The 21,688-nt window shown below is 38.7% G+C and overlaps 2 protein-coding genes across 3 annotated transcripts in view; one reads left to right on the top strand and one right to left on the bottom strand.

Moving 5' to 3' along the window:
- ZNF215 (zinc finger protein 215) overlaps nt 1–21,688 on the top strand; it is a 259,348-nt gene that overhangs the window by 127,660 nt on the left and 110,000 nt on the right. Inside the window, exons 2-3 of one of the 2 annotated variants that reach the window (XR_014231407.1) lie at nt 7,076–7,160; nt 7,249–7,384. The exons of the other annotated variant lie outside the window; for it this stretch is intronic. The gene's annotated coding sequence lies outside the window, so the exon portion shown is untranslated. Of the gene's footprint in view, nt 1–7,075; nt 7,161–7,248; nt 7,385–21,688 lie in introns of those variants that run through there. 2 annotated transcript variants of the gene reach the window in all.
- Nucleotides 51–21,688, bottom strand: part of LOC309605473 (interferon-induced very large GTPase 1-like) — a 35,764-nt gene continuing 14,126 nt past the window's right edge. Inside the window, exon 3 of the mRNA XM_082341335.1 lies at nt 51–10,587. Within this exon, the coding sequence (XP_082197461.1) occupies nt 3,290–10,585 (7,296 nt within the window). The 5' untranslated portion in view covers nt 10,586–10,587 and the 3' untranslated portion in view covers nt 51–3,289. The remainder of the gene's footprint in view (nt 10,588–21,688) is intronic.

Here is a 21,688-nt window from a genome sequence, read left to right as displayed (position 1 = left end):
AATTCTGTAAGGCAATTATACTTCAATAAAGATGTTTAAAAAAAAAAAAAAAATAGGAATTCATTTATTCTTCCCAGTAGCAGAATGAGAAATGCACTCTTTTACAGACAGGGCACTTGAACAAAGAGAGGTTAAACTACCTGCCCAAGATGTCACAGTTACTACTATTGCAAAGATATCAGTACAGTCATTATCATGATACTATTATTGGTAGTGCTCACACTTTCCTTCACTGTTTTGTCTCTTTATGTGTCACAGCACTACTAGAAAGGGCTGAATGGCTTTTTTAGACCTTACTGAAGGGTTAGACTGATTAAAGAGAATGATTAAGGATAATTACAAATTTGAAGGAAGGGGAAAAATTAAAAGTTTTATGTTTCATATGTCTTTTTCCATAGTCTAAGGGAAAAGCATCCCAAACCTTAAGGGGGCCAATTTTTAGGCACACCTCAACTTAGTCAGCTTGGGCTGCCATTACAAAACACTACAGACCAGGTGTCTTAGACAATGGAAATTTATTTCTTCCAGTTCTAGAGCATCTAAGATCAAGATGCTGGCTGATTTGGTTCCTGATGAGAGCTGTCTTCCTGGTTTGCCTTATTACACATATTGCAGTGTGCTCATATGATCTTTCCTTGATTCATGCTCCTGGGGAGGGAGAGAGATATCTCTGATGTCTCTTCTTATAAGGATGTTAATCTCATCATGAGGACCCTTCCCTCATGAACTCATTTCACCCTAATTATCTCCCAAGGCCCCCTCTAAAATCACACTGGGAATTAGGGCTTCAACATATGAATTTATGGATGACAGACATATTTCGTCCATAACACACCTTATTCAATTGACCTTCCCGTATTTATATCCTCTCTCAGAGAGAGAGAGAGAGAGAGGGAGAGAGACCTAAGTGAAAATCTTTTTAGTGCAAATTTCCAGCTTCATTTAAGCAACTCACCTCTTATTCATGTTATTTGATCTTGTCTTAGAATCCAACACCCTCCTAGCCCCATCCCTGCAGGCCTTGTCCTCTCTTGCTTAACTTACTCTGGAAATCCCTGAAGTCTATTGATGTGGTGACCCCCAATTTCTGTGTTTCCATGATCCCCACTTTCAGTGACTCTGAGAGACCTGTTCCACTGACCATGTGAACCATACCTCTATTGACCTTACAACTCTGGCCATCTCTAATCTGTGACCTACACTGGGCCCATCATCTCCCATTTTTGATGACCATATGATTCTCATCCCTACTGACTCCATTCACCCTACTCCACTGTTCCTAAGATCTTCCTCAGTGACCTCAACCCACTGACCCTTTAATCCTCACCCCACGTTGATGGCACTTTACTCTCCACTACTATCACAGAAAACTACATTCACACATAGCCATCTTCTCTCATTCCCAACTTAAGTCTAGCCATTTTGGGTTCTTGACACAGCCTCTGAATTTCATTTAATAATCACTCTACTTAAATGCCTGAGGAATTTATCCAAAAATTTATTTTTTCATGCACAACAATTCAGCTTGAAAAATCAAAGTTAATATATGATATATAATACTTTTTAGTTAAAAGTTTTAATGGATTCATTAAACAAATATGAAAGGCATTCAGCGAATGTTAACATGGCACAGTTATCAAGGATGCAGCTATGTCAGAGACAGGTGCTATATTATGCATGGGTTCTGTTTTTATCACTATTTCAACTTTATCCTATTAGTTCCAACTCTCAGTGAGGCTACTTTTTTAGAGAACAAAAGGGAAACCCTACTGTCCAAGAACATCTGTTTTCCATATAATTTTTCTGTTCCAGGATTTCTTCTGGAAACATGGTCATTTGACCTGAAACTGAGAGTATGCTTGAAGCCTTGGGGCACAAAGATAGCAGAGTGAACACTCCTGTCTCCCAGCTCTGAAGATCCAAGTCCTTTGACTGCTCTTTGTACTGTCTGTTTTCACTGGCTATGGAGGGGTAGACAGTGAACCCTGAAATGGAAGCCAATGGATGCCCTTATGTCAGGCATGAATAATCTTTTTTCTTTGCATCAGGATTCCTTCAGATCATCAGCTTTGAGAACCTAGCAAAAGTCATTGCTTTAGAAGGTAAAAGTTTGCAGAAGGGAGATTTCCTTCCCCTCTCAGATCCTTGGTTGGCTTCAGCATGTTCTTCATTTTTATTTCTGATCATGACCCTATGGCTCAAATACTGTGAAAAGTCACAAGGGTGCCTGATTTGGAGATAAGCATTTTCTTACCTTTTAATACGTAAAAAGCATCTCTTATTGAAATATCACCACACAAAACTATATATTTTTTGATATTTTAGTCTTGAAGGAATAGTTTTTTTAAATCATTAATGATTAAATGATCATGGCTTAATCAAATTTGACCTTGTCCACAGCCTTGATTAAAATGGCCCTTTTTACCTGGTCATAAATCTTGTTCCATTAACAAGTCCTTCTCAGACTTGTACATAGCTCTAGACTTTGAATACCTAAGCTCCTGTGAATTTTTTCTTTTCCTTTTTTAAAAAACATGCACAGGCAAGTGCCAAGGCACCAGGGAAGAAGAGGATGATGGTTAAATAAGAAAAAGTTATTTAACTTCTATTTTCCATATTTGTTGAATAATGTTTCCAGAATTGATGCAGGCTCTATCCTGGTCAAGTTTCTGGTTTGTTTGTTTTTTTTCATTTCCTATAACAGGATATCCCTTAAAAGCACTCTATTTGGGATTGGGAATCATGAATTTTCCATGAATGTTTTTGCATTCAAGCATTAATAACTCTTCCTCACAAATTTCTGAGGGTAAAAAAAATACACTTAGAAATGAAAAGAATTTGTAGATTCCAGTCAAGAACTGTATATTGGTTAAACTATGTAGTTATTCTATAGAATTTGTGGCAGTCTGCAATGATTTTAACTTCCCTCTATGAAAATGACTTTCTTGTGACTTTAAATAACATTATATATTTAAAAATAAAAAATAACATTCAGAATGATAGTTTAAAATATGAAGTAGGTATTTTAAATGGATTTTTAAAAATTTTATCATGTACTCATATATTTTAGTAATCTGTTTTTAAAGCAAAAGGAATTGAGACAAAGAAAAATGAAGTTCTTTCTCAGCAAGTCTTCAACTCTTGCTGTTAACTGATTTAGTTTTAGATGTTTCAATTGAAAAAATTGATATAAGGGAGGTTTTCCTTATGAGTGGGTGATATTTTAGGCTTCCTCAGGTAATGTGCCTCCTTTGTTCAGATACTGGGGCTGTTTTGTGGTCATTGAGTATTAATTTTTTTTCAAGTCATTAAGCACATCCTGTTTCTTGATTTTGTTCCATGCATCAGGAATTTTACCTTTATCTATAAATCTTTTGAGATATTTTTCTTGTAGCTTTAATCTGAAGTGACAGACAAACCATTTCCAGTATGGCTGGGTGGATGTGTCTGGGGTGATACTCCACCTGGCATATTCCCCTCCTGCCTGTCGATAGTTCTTATATGGGACTTTCCTGCCATGTCCCAAAACCAAAAAGCAATCACTTGCTACCAAACTGGTACAGCAATCAATGACAAAATGGTCTGTTTTGTACCACCATCCTCCACTGACAGCCTGTGGACGATGGAAGGGAACACTGTGGTCTCCATCATGCATAGGGATTGTGTTTGTACAAATTGCTCTACAGCAGGGACACTGTTTCCAGCAGCCAGAGAGATGTTCAGCGATCATTTTCTGGATTTCAGGAACGATTTCTTCTATAAGCATATACAAGTCATTCTCTTCTACTCTCTTCATTTCAGGATCCAAAGCTTTACTCATGGCTTCTTTGAGAAAGTCAATATCTTTTATCTCCTGGTGTTCAATGCTTATCAGGTCTTTTCGTGGAAAGATCAAGTTACTCCCCAGGTGATCACAGAACAAATCCAACCACCCAGACACAGTGCTGCTTTTATCTTTAGCTACTGCTGTGGATGCCTGAATAGCTGAGAGGATGGCATTCTTGATTTCATCTGAACTTATTTTTAAAAATGTCTTCATTTTTTCACTTCCTTTGTCAGAACAATATCTTTTAATGTGGTTTTCAATGTAATTCTTAAAGAATGATTCCGGATTATGAAGGTACTGCCAATAATTATCAAAATTTTCCTCTTCTGCCAGAGAGATGAGAATGTGTTTCTCCAGGTTAGCCCTATTTCCATTGAATGCCAGACAGGTGGCTTGCATGTCCCCGGCAATTTTGCGGGCCATGTTTTTCTTTATGGTGTTGGAGACAGCAGTGGTGAGTTTGTGCCACAGAAAATCAACAAATGTTTTAATTGAGGTTGCTCCCTGACAAGAGATCTTAAAACTCATGAAGAAATCATCTTTCTTGCTTTCCAGATAGTTTACAGGATCATTTGCTCTCTTGAATGCCTTGTGCATATCATGAAACTTCATTGATGCTCTTTGGAATAAACACAAGGATAAGTCTATTTCATATTTTCTTGTAAATGTGTATCTTTCCTTAGTGGGTGCAGATTTCACCTCCTCATCTATTATTCTCAGGATTTCATAGAAATAATTTGGATTGTAATCATGCTTTTGCCTACAAATGTTAATAGTTTCGTTAACTTTTGAAACAATGCGGTTAGTAGTCATATTTATGGACTCCTTATCCTGGGCCTCTAATGTCATTGTAACTAAGTTCAAATATTTCTTGTTCATTTTGATATGTTTGTCATATTTGATTTCAAACTTTTCTCCAGAATTTTTCTTCAGTATGCTTGCCATGTCTTTCTCCTTTTTGAAATAATCCAAAAGGATGTTTTCAGAATCCACTTCAATTTTAGGCTCTGTGATTGGAGGGTGAGTTGAGGACAAATCATAGACCCATTTTTTCCAAAGTGGGTTGAATTTCTCATGTAGCTCTTCCTCACTCAATTGGGTGCCCTTTACAGTTAAAGCCAACTCTCGGCTTTTTTCCAATAATTCCTTTTCATAACCTGATTTTTTGTTATGCAGTTTTTCTTGATTCTTTTTAAAACTAAGAAGTTCTTTGGCTTTTCTTTGGCTGTCTAAAATGAATGCCTCTTTAAGGATTATTAGCTTATTTTCAAAATTTCCTTTCCACTGTACCAGCACTTCACTATCTGGGTCTTCATTAAAATATTTTTCAAGTTCTTGCATGATGGCTTCATATTTCTCTGTAACTGGAGCCTCAATTGTGTGTGTTTCGAGTGTCTGTATTTTTTCATTCTGAATCTGGTTGATCAGCTGGTCCTGTATGCTCAGCACATGACTCCTCAACTCCCATGTCCAGTAGTTATACATGGTTTCCAGTTTGCTCATGGCCATGACCTCTCGGGTATTCCTGAAACTGAAAATAAAGTTTTCATTCAATAGGGCCCTCCACAAATCTTGAACTCGGAATTTTACATCTGATATCTTCATGATGCTTCCCCTAGATTCCTGTTGGGCAGTCACAAGAATTCTGCTTTTCAGTTCTTGGACATTGTGGCTATAACGAGGATTGGGAGGGGCCATTGGGGGATTGCCATCCCAGAGGTGAGCAAAGTAGTAGACGTGGGTATTAACATCAAACTTAATGACATCGCGAAAGCGGGTTACATCTGAGCACTGCTCCTCTTCAGCTGCTGTTGCTGCCATTTCATCCAGTCTCTGCTCTAGCCGCCTTCGTCCTTCCATAGTTTGGTCTTTAGCTGTAACTTCTCCCACATTCTGATGAACAAAGAGGCAACTAGGAGAGATTTTTACTTGTTTCATCCTCAGAAAAGCTTGGACAACTATTTGTAGAATATCTTGCATTTCTGATGGATTTTCCCCGAAAATATTGATCAGAGTCAAATTTCCAAGTCCGATGACAAAGGTTGCCAACTCATTGTCACGATTCTGGGACTTGTTGCTGAGTTCTGGGGCCCGAAGTCCTTCTGTGTCCACAACAAGCACAAAGTCAAAGCCAAGTTCCTTTGCGAATGTCTCCTCCACCTTCAGAAGCTGCATGTAGGCCCCCCGGGTACACCTCCCAGCACTGACAGTGAACTGCAGCCCAAAAAGTGCATTCAGCAGGGTGGATTTCCCTGAGCTCTGCAGGCCAAGGACAGAGAGAACAAAGAGCCGTTTGTTTCCAAGTTTCTCAGAGACCTTGTCAAAAACAGCTGCCACCCACCTCAGGGGCACATAAGAAGCATCCCCATCCATCAGCTCAATGGGAAAACCAGATAGCATCAGATCTGCAGCAATGTGGGGAAGGGAGAGAAATAGGGTATCTTTCATGGATGAAGCTTCTTCCAGAGCTTCATAGATCTGGCCAACTTCTCTGAGAAGTTGCTCAATTCCCAAGGTGCAGTCACTAATCTCTCTGGAGATAACTTCTATCTCATTTTGCAAGCCTTTCAGAGAGTTGCTCTTTGGTGCCTCTTGCTTTTCTTTTTGGACCAGTGACCACAATGCCTTTTTCTTCTCATTTAGTTTTTCCAAGTGTCCTGCAGTCAAATTGTCTAAAAACAGACTCAGCCATTGCAAGAAGTAGAGTTTGGTGTCAGTTTCTGAATGATTTTGGAGAATTTCAAGAACAGAATGCATTAAATCGTTGAGAGGAAAGGCTTTTCTCAACTGTTGACATCGTATCATTTGTTTATCTGTCTCAATCTCACTCTTGTGTTGTTCAATGCTTCGATTCCCTTTTTCTCTCAGATGATAGAGTTCTTTGTCCTTTTTACACCAAAGTTGCCACAGTTTTCCCTGAAGGGGTAGTAAATTTTCCTTCATCTGAGGTATTTCCATTTCTCCCAGTAGGGCCATTAGAATCTCTGCCTTTTCTTTGGCTTCCTTGCATTCTCTCTGGTCTTCATCAATAAGCAATCCTTGCTTGCGAGCAATTTGGGCACAGTTCTCCAAGCTGAGTGCAGTGTCAGAAAGCTCTAACAAACGTCTGATTGTAGTTATGAGCTCCTCTATTAATTCTGCCTCATTTCTGTTTCTGATCCCAATTCTCACTCTTGGGCCAGAGTTATTTGCCATGGTTTTTTCTTTATCATCAAGCAAACAGATTAAAGTTTTTGATTTCTGACACAGGTCATGGACAATTTTTCGGGTTTCTTTATTGTCATCAGAAGTTGACATGAGGACCACAATGAGAGAAGAGACCTCCTGCAAAAAGGCAAGTTGCTTCTCATGTTCCTTTGCATCTCCATGAAGATTGATGAAGGTCAGGCAGTTGTCAAACCTGTCCTGATCTTCACCCCCAGGACAGAACCAGGCAACTTCCACCACACCTCCCATCAAGAGACAGTCTGTGCTGCTCCCTTTGCAATGTCGGTGAAAAAAGACATCATGTTTCCTTTTACTGAGAAGACAGTTCATGATCTGAGATTTGGAGGCAGAGAAGCCGTTTCCAACTCTAATAAAAGACACAATGGGGGTAGAGACACGACACATCTGCTGATTTTTGTAATTGTCCTTCTCCTCTTTTATTGATTTCCCTGCTTGCTGCCAGCTCCTCCTAATTTGACTGAGAGACCAGAGACAGAATTCAATTTGAGCATTGCAAGGATTAGGTATGAGAAGGGGAAGGGCAAACTGACAAATGGAAAGTTTGGCCAAAATGTATTGTCTGGCAAAATCATCTGCACAGTGAAGAATTGCCATCTGTATATCCATAGGGTGAATGTAGGGCCTGGCATTAGTGGCTGCTGAAGGATTAGTGGTGCTATTACTGTCTTCAAATAGATCTTCATATGGATCAAAAGCCTCCTTTTCTTGATTTGAGGTGCTTGGATAGACTTGCTTCTCTGTGTATTCATCATCCTTGATGATCAGGTATCTCAGCCCATAATCCAGCATCAGTAGCTTCTGTAGGAAATAGTAGGGAAGCTCTCTTTCAGAGCAGGGCTGGGTGTTGTACACAGGATTCTTGGAGATCACATGGAAGTTAGCTCTGCTCATCGTTTTTGGGTAGTAATGTTCTAGTCCTAAACGCTGGAGTATTTCTAGGAAGGCTCTATTTTCTATGACCTCCCGTTTGTTACTTTCATTATCATGTGGTTCATGGGGCTCTTTCTTTCCATGGAAAAGACTTTGCAATTGTTTTTTCACATCCTCCATTTGCAATGAAGAGACGGTGGCCTCATAATCCCCATCAATGAGCAATCTCAAGTCTTTTTCTAGGTTTTCCCAATCATGATCTGCCCCAAGTTTGGTGAGGACATGTACAACTTCTTTAGACAAAGATTGTCCCATGTGACATCTTACTAATGCCAAGCGTTCTGTTTTCTCCTCTGGAGAAGCAACTTTGATGCCAAGTGTAGCTGTCAGACCTGTGAGCACCAGGAATGCCTGAGCCTTGTAGTTGCAAATATTTTTGAGTTCTTGGTATTTATCTAGGGCAGTTTGCATTTTTTCCAGTAGGAAGTCTAACTCATCACACCCAAGGAGATACTGAAATGTATTGTTTACCACATGATATCCTGCACCAGCTGCAATCAAAAGTAGCAAGATGTGTGTGTCTGGCTGCCCCATTTCTTGGAGGTATCTCAAGAAGCAGCCAAGAGACAAGCTGACCTCGTAAGTCACCTTGCTTTGAGCTTCCTCCACTGATTCTGTGGATTCAGACTTGGCCTTTACTTCCATAAGGTCATTCTGGGTTTTTTTAAAGATTTTAATTAATTCAGAAAATTGGGTGATATTGACATTCTCTTCCTCTGGTTCTGACTGAAATATCCACTGCATGATGGAATGAGCCTGAGGAAAGTTTGTCACTTTGTAGATGTGAGGATCCAAAAGGCTGCACAACTGAGATTTAATAAATTTAGTTTCATAAATGGAATACTGTTTGCAGAAGTTGACAGTGTCTACCAGAAAATTCTGCAGACTCCTATCTGTGAGGCATATATTAGTCCAAGCGTTATAACTTTTTATTTTTTCACTTAATCTTTGCATGAAATTTATCAGCTTTTTAAGCTGCTCTTCAGGATCAGATACCTCCCAGGATTTCACATCCTCTAGGAAAAGCCTAGCCTCCTTCTGAACACTCAGTAATTCTTCTCCCTCCTGGATCTGGGCAGTAAGACCAGTCAGAGCAGTGTAGCTGTCTTTCAGGCAGTTAGCTACCTGATAAGGATCCTTAAAATCGCTTCGGTGGCTGGTGAGGATGATGTCCCAAACGGGCACCAGCTGAATTCCCCGGTCAATGACACACCAGGTTTGATTATTGGCAACTAGGCCAGCTTTCCACTGTGAAAGGCCATTTGCTTCTGGTGGGCCACCTGTCTGGGCCACAGATAATTGGACTTTGGTTTGGAGATTTTGGAAGGTTGTTCCCTGAGAGGCTGTTTTTGAATGAGAGTCTGACACATCCACACCTGCAGCAACATTCACTCCAAAGCCACTGTAGCTGCCCCTTATGTAAATATCCAGGGCCTCTGCAGCTTGCTGTTTCACTTCTGCCAGCTGCTCACTTTGGAAGCCCTCTGAAATGGCTTTCCACCAGTAGATTCCTCCCAGGTGCAGAGGGCCCTGGTTAGCATGAGAGCCAAACTTGTGGAAGAAGGCTTCAGTCCTGCGCCTCAGCAAGGGAAGTTTGTCTGGGTCTTCTGGCTGACCTGAAAGGTCTTCAATGCATTTCAGTTCCTGTAGAGCTGCCCTGGAGAACTGGAGCTGGTCAGTGGGAAAGTGGCAGGAGGCCAGTGGGATGTAGTTGAACTTGGTTGAGCAGAAGTAAGAGTGCTTAGAATGTGACTGTTGGGTTTCCTTGGATTCTGAATGTTTGCTCTGATTCATAGCAGCTTCCAGGCTAAATCCCCAACCTCCACCCTTTGCTGAGGCAGTTACACTGAAGCCCAGCTTCTCTACAGCCTGGGTGAACATGGATTCTTTTTGAGAAGATGTAAATTCCTTTGTTTCCATCCGTGTACTCTGCTCAGGGCCACAGAGTGAGAACTCCTTGGGGACACTGAGTAGCTCCTCTTTCTTCTCTATCAGGCTCCTTTGGTTACTGGTTTTGTAAATTCCCTGAAGGGCTAGTCCTCCAGATGCATGTCGCACCAGCTCTCTATCTGGAAGGTTCTTCCTGTGAGACAGTGTCCCCTCCATAAGTTTGAGTTGTCCCAGCATGTTTCCCATGATGTCTCTTAGGGACTTTTCGGGACGTGGCCAGAACTCTTTGGGGATCTCCATTGCCTGCATCAGCTCTGCTTCCTTTTTCCTCACTGCCTCTTCCTGTCGCTGCCTCCCTTCTGCCAGCATCTCTCTTAGCTCCTGCAGTGCCTGTTCTGCCTGCTTCTGCCTTTTCTTTATTGTTTCCACCTGAGACTCCTGTAACTCTGAAAGAGTATTTGAGTATGACAGGTTAAGCAGCTTCTCCAGGGCCCTTTTCTCCCAGGGATGTTGTGCCTGGGATTGCAGCTTCTGGAGTTCTTTTTCTTCCAGGTGTTGTAAGGCTTGGGCACAGGTCACACCCAGGTGTTCCTGCAGCTTGGGCAAGCAGTACTCAACTGCCAATCCTGCTTCTCTCAACATCTCTTGGAGATCTTGCCCATTTTTGCCTCTGAGCAGGAGCTCATTAGGGGTAGACTCTTCTGTGTCCATGGCTGTGGGACGAAAAGACACTCAGTTAGCCTTTGGCATGTTAATATACAGAACTCTGTGATTAATTTGCAGAAATCTGATGCTTTTCTAAACACTAATAATGAACTATCAGAGAAAGAAATTGAGGAAGCAGTCCCATTTATGATCACATTAGAAAGAATAAAATATCTGGGAATAAACTTAATCAAGAAGGTGAAAGACCTATACTCTGAAAACTATAAATACCGATGAAGGAATTTGGAAATGATACAAAGAAATGGAAAGATATCCTCTGTTCCTAGATTAGAAGAATTAATGTTGTTAAAATGTGCATACTACACAAAGCAATCTATAGATTTAATGCAATCACTATCAAAATACCCATGACACTTTTCACAAAAGTAGAATGAATAATCCTAAAATTTATTTGGAACCACAGAAGACCAAATTGCCAAAGCAGTCTTGAGAAAAAAAGAAAGCTGGAGGTATCACATTCCCTGATTCAGACTATACTACAAAGCTACAGTAAGCAAAACAGCATGGTACTGGCCTAAAAACAGACACATAGATCAATGGAACAGAATAGAGAGCCCAGAAGTATATCTACACACTTATGGTCAGTTAATCTACAACAAAAGAGGTAAGAACACAATGGAGAAAAGACAGTTTCTTCAATAAGTGGTGCTGGGAAAACTGGACAGCTACATTAAATGGGCAAAAAGACCTAAAAAATGGGATTAGCAAAAAATGGGCAGAAGACCTAAAAAGACATTTCCCTGAAGAGATGGCCAACAAGCATGTGAAAAGATGCTCAACATTGCTAATTGTTAGAGAAATGCAAATCAGAACCACAATGAGGTATCACCTCACACCAGTCATAATGGCCATCATCAAATAATCTACAAATAATAAATGCTGGAGAGGGTGTGGAGAAGAGGGAACACTTGTATACTATTGCTGAGAATATAAGTTGGTTCAGCCACTATAGAAAAGATTGTGGAGGTTCCTCAAAAATTAAAAACAGGACCACAATATTGTCCAGCATCCACTTCTGGATATATATCCAAAGGAAGTGAAGACAGGGAATTGAAGAGATACATGCACTTCCATGTTTATTGCAGCATTATTCGCAATAGCCAAGATATGGAAACAGCCTAAGTGTCAGTGCATGGCTTAACAGATAAAGATTTACTACACACACACACAGTGGAATATTTATATTATTCAGTCATGAGAAAGAAGAAAATCTTGCCATGTGTGTGTGACAACACAGATGGACCTTGAGCGTATTATGCTGAGTGAGATAAGTCAGACAGAGAAAGACAAATCCTGTATAATATCACTTATATGTAGAATCTAAAAAGCCAAACTAGTAAAAACAGAGAGTAGGATGCTGGTTACAAGGGGTTGGAAGGTGTAGGAATTAGGGAGATGTTGTTTAAGGGTACAAATGTGCAACCAGTAGATAAATAAGTCCTAGACATCTAATGTTCAGATAGTGATTATAAGCAACATACTGTGTTATAAACTTCAAAGTTACCAAGAGACTATATCTTAATTGTTCCCACCACAGTAAAGAAATGATCATGTGATGTGATAAAGGTGTTGGCTAACTCTATGTTGGTAATATTGCAATATATAAATGTATCAATTCAGCATGGTGTATACCTTAGACTTATGCAATGTTATATGTTAATTATATCTCAGTAAATAAATAAAATGCACTTCTTACCTGGTTTATACCTGTCACTTCTTACTCTTCATCTGACACTAGTTAATAATATCTTTGTATTATGAATAACTGTTTTATATTATGAACTGTATATGGATTATGAAGATCTCTTTTCTACTGATGCCATCTTAATATGTGTATGTAGGACCAAATGTTCTAGTATTCAGTGTTTCCTCAATGTTATGTTTTTCCCCCCAATGCCTTTGGACATATCTTTGGGCAGAAGATGAGATGAGATTTTACATGTCGCAACTTCACACATTATTCAGGTTTCCCCTCTTTTTGGAATTCCTGTCCTACCGAATGTCTCTATCGTACTTCCAGGTCAATGGGTGTCCTACTCATCCTTCTTCCTGCTGACATGAATGCAGTTGACCATGTCCTTTCAATTTATCCATTTAAATCTCTCTTCAATCTCAATTCTTTTTAATCCCCTACCAGCTCTCCAAAAGATTTTGCCTTCACCTTGTCTTTATTGGATTTCTATAATTTTCATCTCATCTTACACTCATTCTTATTTTGTGCTTTCCATCTTCCCCAATGTCACTAAAATTTGAATCTAGATTTATGGCAGACTCAGAAACTCAGAACAACGTTTTCAACTGAAGATATCTAAAATATCTAGATAAATTTTTAAGACAAATTCTTTGGAGCCTCAAGGAATTTACTGGATAGTGAAGTAATATCTGATGGAAGAGGTAAATAAATTTTAAGCAACTGAAATATTTCCATTACAAATTAAAGCCAACACTTAAGACCTTGGCATACACCAAGGAGGGCAAATAAATTCACAATCAGACATATCATAGTGGAACTGCAGAAAATAAAACAGCAAAAACAAAGCATTTAGAGAAAAACAGATTTTATCTCCAAACAACTAATAATTAGAGAGAGGGCTGACTTCTCAGCAGCATTGATGGAAGCCAGAAGCCAGTGGAATGGAATTTTAAATTTATTGAAAGAAAATAGCTGACAAACTAGGATTCTGTACAGAGTTAGATATCCTTAAAGAGTTACGGTGGAAGAAAAACATGATTGAAAAGAACACATTGACAGAGTTTGCTACTTGGAAATGCACGTTGAATGAACTACTAAGGCATGTTTTTTCAGGAGAAGGAAAATATCACCAACAGGTCCTTGCGGTATTTGAGAGGAGGGTCAAAGATTCTATTGATTTTGGTGCCATTTGTTAAGTAGAATATATGTTGCAATTTCTAATATAATGTCAAACAGAAGAGTAACTGTCAAACTAACAGAGAAAAAATGAAATAACAAAAACACTTGATCATACAGCTTATCAAAATTTGTGGGCTACAGTGAAAGCAGTGCTTAGAGGGAAATTTACATTGAATGCATATATAAGAAAAAATTATCTGAAATCAATAATCTAAGTTTCCACCTTAGGAAATGAAGAGAAAATTAAATTCAAATAAGCAAGAGAAAAGAAATAATGAAAACTAAAGCAGAAACCAATAAAATTGAAAACAGGAAATCAATAGAGAAAATCAATAAAACCATAATTTGATTCTATGAAAATACCAACAAAAGTGATAATTCAGACTATGAAAAGAAAGAGGGAAGGCACAAATTACTAATACCAGAAATAAAATAGGGGTTATGAATATGAATCCTATAGACATTAAGAGGATGAAGAAAAGAGTACTATGAACAACTGTTTGCTCTCAAATTTGATAACCTAGATGAAATACACTAGTTCCTTGGAAGACAACAAGCTATCATAGCTTACATGAAAGGAAATAGATAATCTGAATAGCCCCGTGTGTATTAAAAAAAATTGAATCAATAATTAACAACCCATCCAAAACAGAAAGCGTCAGTCCCAGTGGGATTCACTGGTGAATTCTACCAGACATTTAAGGAAGAAATTGTACCAAATATCTACAATCTCTTTCAGAGGACAGAAGCAGAGGGAATACTTCCTAATTTAATTCATGAGGTCAACATCACCCTAATACCAAAATCAGTCAAGGACGTTACAGGAAAGAGAACTATAAACCTATATCTCTCATGAAAAAAAAAGTAACAAACCTAATAATATGTAAAAGAATAATCCACCACAACCAAGTGGGATTTATCCCAGGTATGCAAAGCTGATTCAACATTCAGAATCAATTAATGTAAAACACCACAACAGACTAAGAAGAAATATCACATGATCATACCAATATATGGAGAAAAGCTATTTGACAAAATCCAACACCCATTCATTATAAAAACTTTCAGCAAACTAGGAATAGAGGGGAACTTCTTGAACTTGATAAAAGACACTAACAAAAACCCTACTGTTAACATCACACTTAATGGTAAGAACCTAGAAGCTTTCCTCTTAAAATGGAATTGGTAAAGGAATCCCGTTTTATCACTCCTATCACACATCCTGATGGAAGAGTTAGCTAATAAGATAAGAAAAGGAAATAAAAATATACAGAATGGGAAAAAATAAATAACACTGTCTTTGTTTGTAGATGACATGATCATCTATGTAAAAAATGCCAAAGAATCAACAACAGAAGAATCTCTTGGAACTGGTAAGTGAATATAGCAAGGTTGCAGGATACAAGGGTTAACTTACAAAAATTACTGTTTTTTTTATATGCTAGCAATAAACAATTGGAATTTGAGATTAAATACACAATACCATTTAAATTAGCACCCTCAAAAAAGAAATACTTAGGTATAAACCTAATAAAATATGTTCAAGATCTATATAAGGAAAACCACAAAACCCTGATGAAAGAAATCAAAGAATATCTGCATAAATGGAGAGATATTTTGTGTTTAATATTAAGACCAGTTCTTCCCAACTTAATCTATAGAGACAATGCAATCCCAGCCAAAACTCAGCAAGTTATTGTGTGGATATCAACAACTTGATTCCGAAGTTTACAAGGAAAGCAAAAGACCCAGAATAGCCAACAAAATATTGGGGGAAGAACAAAGTCAGAATACTGACACTCCCAGATTTCAAGACTTACTGTGAAGCTATGAAGGTGCTTTGTGACCACCTAGAGGGGTGGGATAGGGAGGGTGGGAGGGAGATGCAAGAGGGAGGAGATATGGGGATATATGTATATGTATAGCTGATTCACTTCGTTATAAAGCTGAAGCTAACACACCATTGTAAAGCTATTATACTCCAATAAAGATTAAAAAAAAATAAAAGACAGTATGGTACTGGCAAAAGAAGAGACAAATAGAATTGATGAATGGGCTAGAAGAGCCAGGAATAGACCCACACAAATATAGTCAACTGATCTTGAGAAAGGAGTCAAGGTAATCCAATGGAAGAAAGGAGAGTCTTAACAAAGGGTGCTGGAATAACTGGACATCTACATGCAAAAAAATGAATCTAGGTACAGACCTTGCACTCCTCACAAAATTAACTCAAAATGGATCGTATTACCTAAATATAAAATGCAAAACTATGAAACTCCTAGAACACATAGGAGAAAATGTAGGTGACCTTGGGATTGACGATGACACTTTAGATACAAAATCAAAAGCATGATCCATGAAAGAATAAGTTGATAAGTGGACTTCATTAATTTTAAAACTTCTATTGTGTGAAAGATACTGTTTTAAAAAAAGGAAAGATAAGCCAAAGCCTGGGAGCAAGTCTTTGCAAAATATATATCTAATAAAAGGCTGGTATCCCAAATGTACAAAGAATCCTTAAAACTCAACAGTAAGAAAACAAGCAACCCAATTAAAAATGGTACAACATTTTAAAAAATCAATTAATTTATTTATTTATTTTTGGCTGTGTTGGGTCTTCCTTTCTGTGTGAGGGCTTTCTCTAGTTGTGGCAAGCGGGGGCCACTCTTCATCGCGGTGCGCAGTCCTCTCACTATTGTGGCCTCTCTTGTTGCGGAGCACAGGCTCGAGATGCGTAGGCTCAGTAGTTGTGGCTCACGGGCCTAGTTGTTCCGTGGCATGTGGGATCTTCCCAGACCAGGGCTCAAACCCATGTCCCCTGCATTAGTAGGCAGATTCTCAACCACTGCGCCACCGGGGAAGCCGGTGCAACATTTTTGAACAGATATGTTACCAAAAACATATGCAAATGGCAAATAAACATGAAAAAATGCTCACCATCTTTGTCATTAGAGAACTGCAAATTAAAACAGCACGATGCCGCTACACACCAATTAGGATGGCTAAGAACTCTCATACATTGCTGGTAGGAATGCAAAATGTTACAGTTACTTTGGAAGACTGGTTGGCAGTTTCCTACAAAAGAAAAACAAAACCCTGTACTGTTATCATATGATCCAGCAACGAAGCTACTTGGTATTTACTCAAATGAGTTGAAAACTTAAGTCTACACAAAACCTTCCCATGATGTCTATAGAAGCTTTATTCATATTTGCAAACTTGGATGCAAACAAGAGGTCCTTCAGGAGGTTAATAGATTAACAAACTGTGGTACATCCATACAATGGATTATTTAGCAAAAAAAGAATTGAGCTATAAAGCCATGAAAAGACATGGAAGAATCTTAAACCACATTGCTATGTGAAAGAAATCAGTCGGATAAAGCTACATAATTTATGATTCCAACTATATGAAATAGTGGAAGCCAAAACTTTGGATACCGTAAAAAGATCCGTGGATGCCAGGGGTTGTGGAGAGAAAAAAATGGTGCCAATAGACTTGCTTGATGCAGGGTTGCCACAAACCTTCAATTTGTAATAAAACACAATACCCGTGAAGTGCAATAAAATGAGATATGCCTATGTACCTATTAGAATGGCCAAAATCCAGATCACTGGCAACACCAATTGCTGACAAGGGTCTGGCATGAAAGAAGCTCATATTCATTGCTTCTGGGAGTGCAAACGGAATAGCTACTTCGAAAGTCAGTTTGGTTCATTCTTACAAAACCAAATATTCTTTTTCCATATGATTAGCAATCATGCTCCCTGGTATTTACCTAAATTATACCTCACAAAAGCTGGCACACAGATGTCTATAGCAGCTTTATTTATAATTTCAAAAACTTGGAAGTAACCAAGATATCCTTCAATAGGTCAATGGATAAATAAACTGTGGTACATCTAGACAATGGAATATTATTCAGTTCTAAAAAAAATGAAAAGAATGAAGTGAAATTAAATGAAAAGAAATGAGAAGACATGGAGGAAACTTAAAAGTATATTTCTAAGCATAAAAAGTGAGACTAAAATGCCTACATACTTTATGATTCCAACTGTATGACATTATGGAAAAGACAAAACTATGGTGTCAGCAGAAAGATGAGTGGTTACAAGGAAAGAATGAGTAGGAGGAGCACAGAGGATTTTTAGGGCAGTGAACCTATTCTGTATATTTAAGGGTTCATTACACTTCATTAGACATTTTTCAAAACCCATAGAATGTGCAAGACCTATGTAAACTACGTACTCTGGGTGATCATTGATTTTTCAATGTGGGTTCATCACTGTAACAGATGTGCCACTTTGTTGGGGGATGTTGATAATGCAGGAGATGACACGTGCGGGGGCAAGAGGTATATGGGAAATCTCTGTAACTTCTGCTTATTTATGTGTAAACCTAAAAGTGCTCTAAAAAATAAGTTCAATAAAAATAAAGCAAAGTTTACAGAATTACTTGGTGAAATTGATAATCTACAACTACTTTAGGAAAGGTTTAGTATTTAGTATGTTTTTTGGTACCTGATAAAACAAACCAAGAAAAAATAAGTAAATACAAAGAGAACTCGAACAATATGATTAGCAACCCAACCTAATGTCCCCATGTAGAACACTGCTCACAACATGTTTTCATTGTGTCTCTAATGAGTTGTAGAAAGCCTTTAGGCTGGGCAGGGGACAGCCACGTGTTTGGGGATTGTTGGTGGATAGTTGAGGGGAGAGGAGAAGAAAGTTGAATACCTGGGTGAGGGCATGAAGACATGCGTTTGGAGAGCCAATCTAGGGATCAGCCTAAGACAGAGATGTGGTCTTCACCAGCCAGAACTCCCCATGAAGGTGGATCAAAACAGGATGTCCCAATTGCACTCATCACCTGATTTCCAAACCTCTCCCTCCTTTTGTTTTCCCATCACACTCATCCTATTTTAATTTTTCCAGTGTCTCAGGTTCCAAATAGTCACCTTTGACTTCTGTCTCTCTTTAGCTCACTACAATCAGACATCATATTCTCAAATTCTTCCATCCAGTTCAAACCCATGTACATATCATAGACTATGTGCCAGGTGTTCTGCTCAAAAATGGGGTTATAGGCATGAATAAGACATGGTCAGAGAGGGTTCTGCGTCAGTCTAGGAGGAAGGAAATGATGAGAGTAGTCTAGGAGGAGGGAGAAACAGAGCTTTAATTGGAGCTCTAATCCTCACTAGATGACTTTACTTCTTGATTCTCTAGAGAATGCATAAGGTGTCGTGAAATGCACTGATAGTTCTGATGCTAATCATGGGAATCTTTTGAGGCATTCCTCATTTGTTTCTAACTTTTCTAGTTTCTCTTAGAGTTGTATTTGGTTTTGGGTACCCACTTTCTATCTGTGATCCAGTTCTTTCACTTTGTACTTGGTGTTGGTGTTTGGTGGTGTTGGATTAACTTCTGTGGGTAGGAATATGTCTCATACTAATTACAGACTCATTTCCAGTTCTGGCTCCTGTCTGGATTCACCTTCAGACCACATATATCCCCCAATGATAATGGGGGGATAGTGGTATGGGCACATTTGTTTTCTGGACACCTTATTTCATAGTTTTCCATCTATAACTTTTCATTGTTGGGCATCTACTATAGGGCATAGATTATCCTATATATCACCTGTATCAATTTGCTCATGAGTCTATTACCTATTCCATATACACACTGCCACTGGGCCTTCATGTTTGCTCTGGTATATTCAATAATTTTTTTCCTCTCTTATAATTCCTTTTCCACATTGCATCCAGAGTCATCCTTTTGACATCCAAATTTAAATCATGTATTGTTTTGTTTAGAAAACTGAAAATTCTACATTGTCTCGTGATAAAATTAAAATGACTTATCATTCAAGGCCCTTATACTTTAACAAGAATCATACTCTACCGTACCTTTCACAACCACTCCTTTTCCTTTTCCTAATACTTACCTCACTCTCTCCCTTAAAAACCACACTCTGCCATCTTCCTTCATTCTCATGGCATTCTTGACTCTAAATATTACCCTGGATGAGCCTTTCCTCCCCACCTTTTCTGCCAGGGGTTCTATATTCCTTCTGCCCTAATTCAAGTTTCTCCTTATTTGTGAAGCCTTTCATTAATCTTTAGGTTGAGTACATAGCTCTCTTTTCTGAGCTATCAATAGTACCTTGTACTTATATATATTATATAGATTTTCCGACTGTTTATTTTTAAAGCTTTTTTTTTAAAATTTATTTTTGTCTGCATTGGGTCTTCGTTGCTGCACACGGGCTTTCTCTAGTTGTGGCAAGCGGGGGCTACTCTTCTTTGCAGTGCGCAGGCTTCTCATTGCGGTGGCTTCTCTCGTTGCGGAGCACAGGTTCTAGGCACGCGGGCTTCAGTAATTGTGGCACGTGGGCTCAGTAGTTGTGGCTCCCGGGCTCTAGAGTGCAGGCTCAGTAGTTGTGGCGCACAGGCTTAGTTGCTCTACAGCATGTGGGATCTTCCCAGACCAGGGCTCAAACCCGTGTCCCCTGCATTGGCAGGCGGATTCTTAACCACTGTGCCACCAGGGAAGCCCTCCAACTGTTTCTTAATTGCCTGTTTAGCTCGTGTACTCCCTTTCTTCCCATACTTGTAGCTATTATGCATCAACCACCATGTCAAATTCATGTTTTGTTCTTAAGAAGTCTTATAGTTTATCCTTGTGTCTCTGTTTTTAGTCTCTGCTCCTTTTGACTTTTTTCATCACTGTTTCTTTTTCAGTCTCTGTGTCAATTCTTATACACCTTTCTCTTCCATTTCCCTTCTTTCTTACCAACTTGTCTCTTTAAGCCAAACTCCTGTTTTCAAGTTGTTCCAGAGATATGTGCATATAGAGTGGGTTCTTTCCCTGAGTCTCTTAGAGTTAAGGCTGACCGCTTTTAGTTTAGGCTTTGGCTTCCTGTGTAGCACCGGGCCTGATTTTAAAATAAGATAAGGAAGTAAAAAAAAAAAAAAGAAAAACTTTTTACTGTGTTTTAACATTTGTTATTATCTTGCAAAGGCTCACGGATCTTGAATTATGTGTTTAATAATGACTCAAGTTTAAAAATTATCATAAGAAGACTACTGATTATAAGGTGAGTTGTCCTGTGTGGGTATGCGTGTGAGTGCCCCTGGGTGGGGCGTCACACATATAAGCCCTATTCATCACCCAGCTGTCAGGGTCAGCCCTTCCTTGTTTCTACCAACTGCTGTGGAAAGGCTTTCAGTTTTATTTCTCTCGCTCTCATTTCCCAGAAAAAATAGTTTTTCTTTTCTTTTTAAGTCAGCAGTGCCTTGGCAAGGATAGAAAACTTTTCCACATAAAGAAATGTTGCCATGTCTTGTAGATCCTGTCTCAACTTCATTCTTGCCACAGAACTTTAATTTTATCTAAGTTTCTTTAACTTCCTAGAAATAAACATTTCTGCCTGGCCAGTGCTGTTTTTACATACTGTGACCCTAATTATAACTATAATTATGATGTCTAAAGTTATAATTGAGCCTGAGAAATTTTGGTTCATGCATTTTCTTCTAAAAGACTTGATTTAGAATATTATTTGACATTTATCATATGGTGATACTGCAGTCTTTTATTACTTTGCCTGCTGAAAGATGCCTAAAATCTTCTGGAGCTCTGATAACTGAGAGTTAGAGTGGCTAAGGGTCTATCTTTTGTGAGAAGCTCTCATTGAGATCAGAAATGGGTTAGGTGTAGGGGAGAAGAATAGTTGATAAAAGGGTTAGAAAAGAATCCAAGAGCGTTTTTAGGGAAGAATAAAATCTCAATCATAGGCCTTCAGTTCTTGGCTGGGTTGGGAGACCTTTCTTATAGACATGCTCTCAATGCTTTCTCAGAGACCTCTGTAAACCTCTGTTATGCCTCAGTGACCATATTTCATGGTATGCTGGAACCAGCCTATACTGACTCATGAGAACCAAATGTCAAATGTTCAGGAATTTTGTAAGGCAGTTATTAAGCACAGCCGTTATGAAAAATAAATTATATAGGAGCACATCCGCAAATACGAAGGGATAAGTAGCTCCAAGGGCACATCCTTCTACTGAAACAATAAACAAGCAAGAGAAAAAACATCAGAATCAACTTTGTTGGAAATCTGGAAAATAATCAAAGGTCTATAGTAACCAAGTATCTGCTGATCAAGAAAAAGGCAACTTAAAAATGGTAGGGGAGTGTTGTGGCATTTTT

This window comes from Balaenoptera borealis, assembly GCF_965194805.1.
Source record: "Balaenoptera borealis genome assembly, chromosome: 11".
NCBI classification, from domain to species: domain Eukaryota; kingdom Metazoa; phylum Chordata; class Mammalia; order Artiodactyla; family Balaenopteridae; genus Balaenoptera; species Balaenoptera borealis.
Note: the sequence above shows the minus strand (reverse complement) of the source record. Positions and strands in the feature narration are given on the sequence as shown.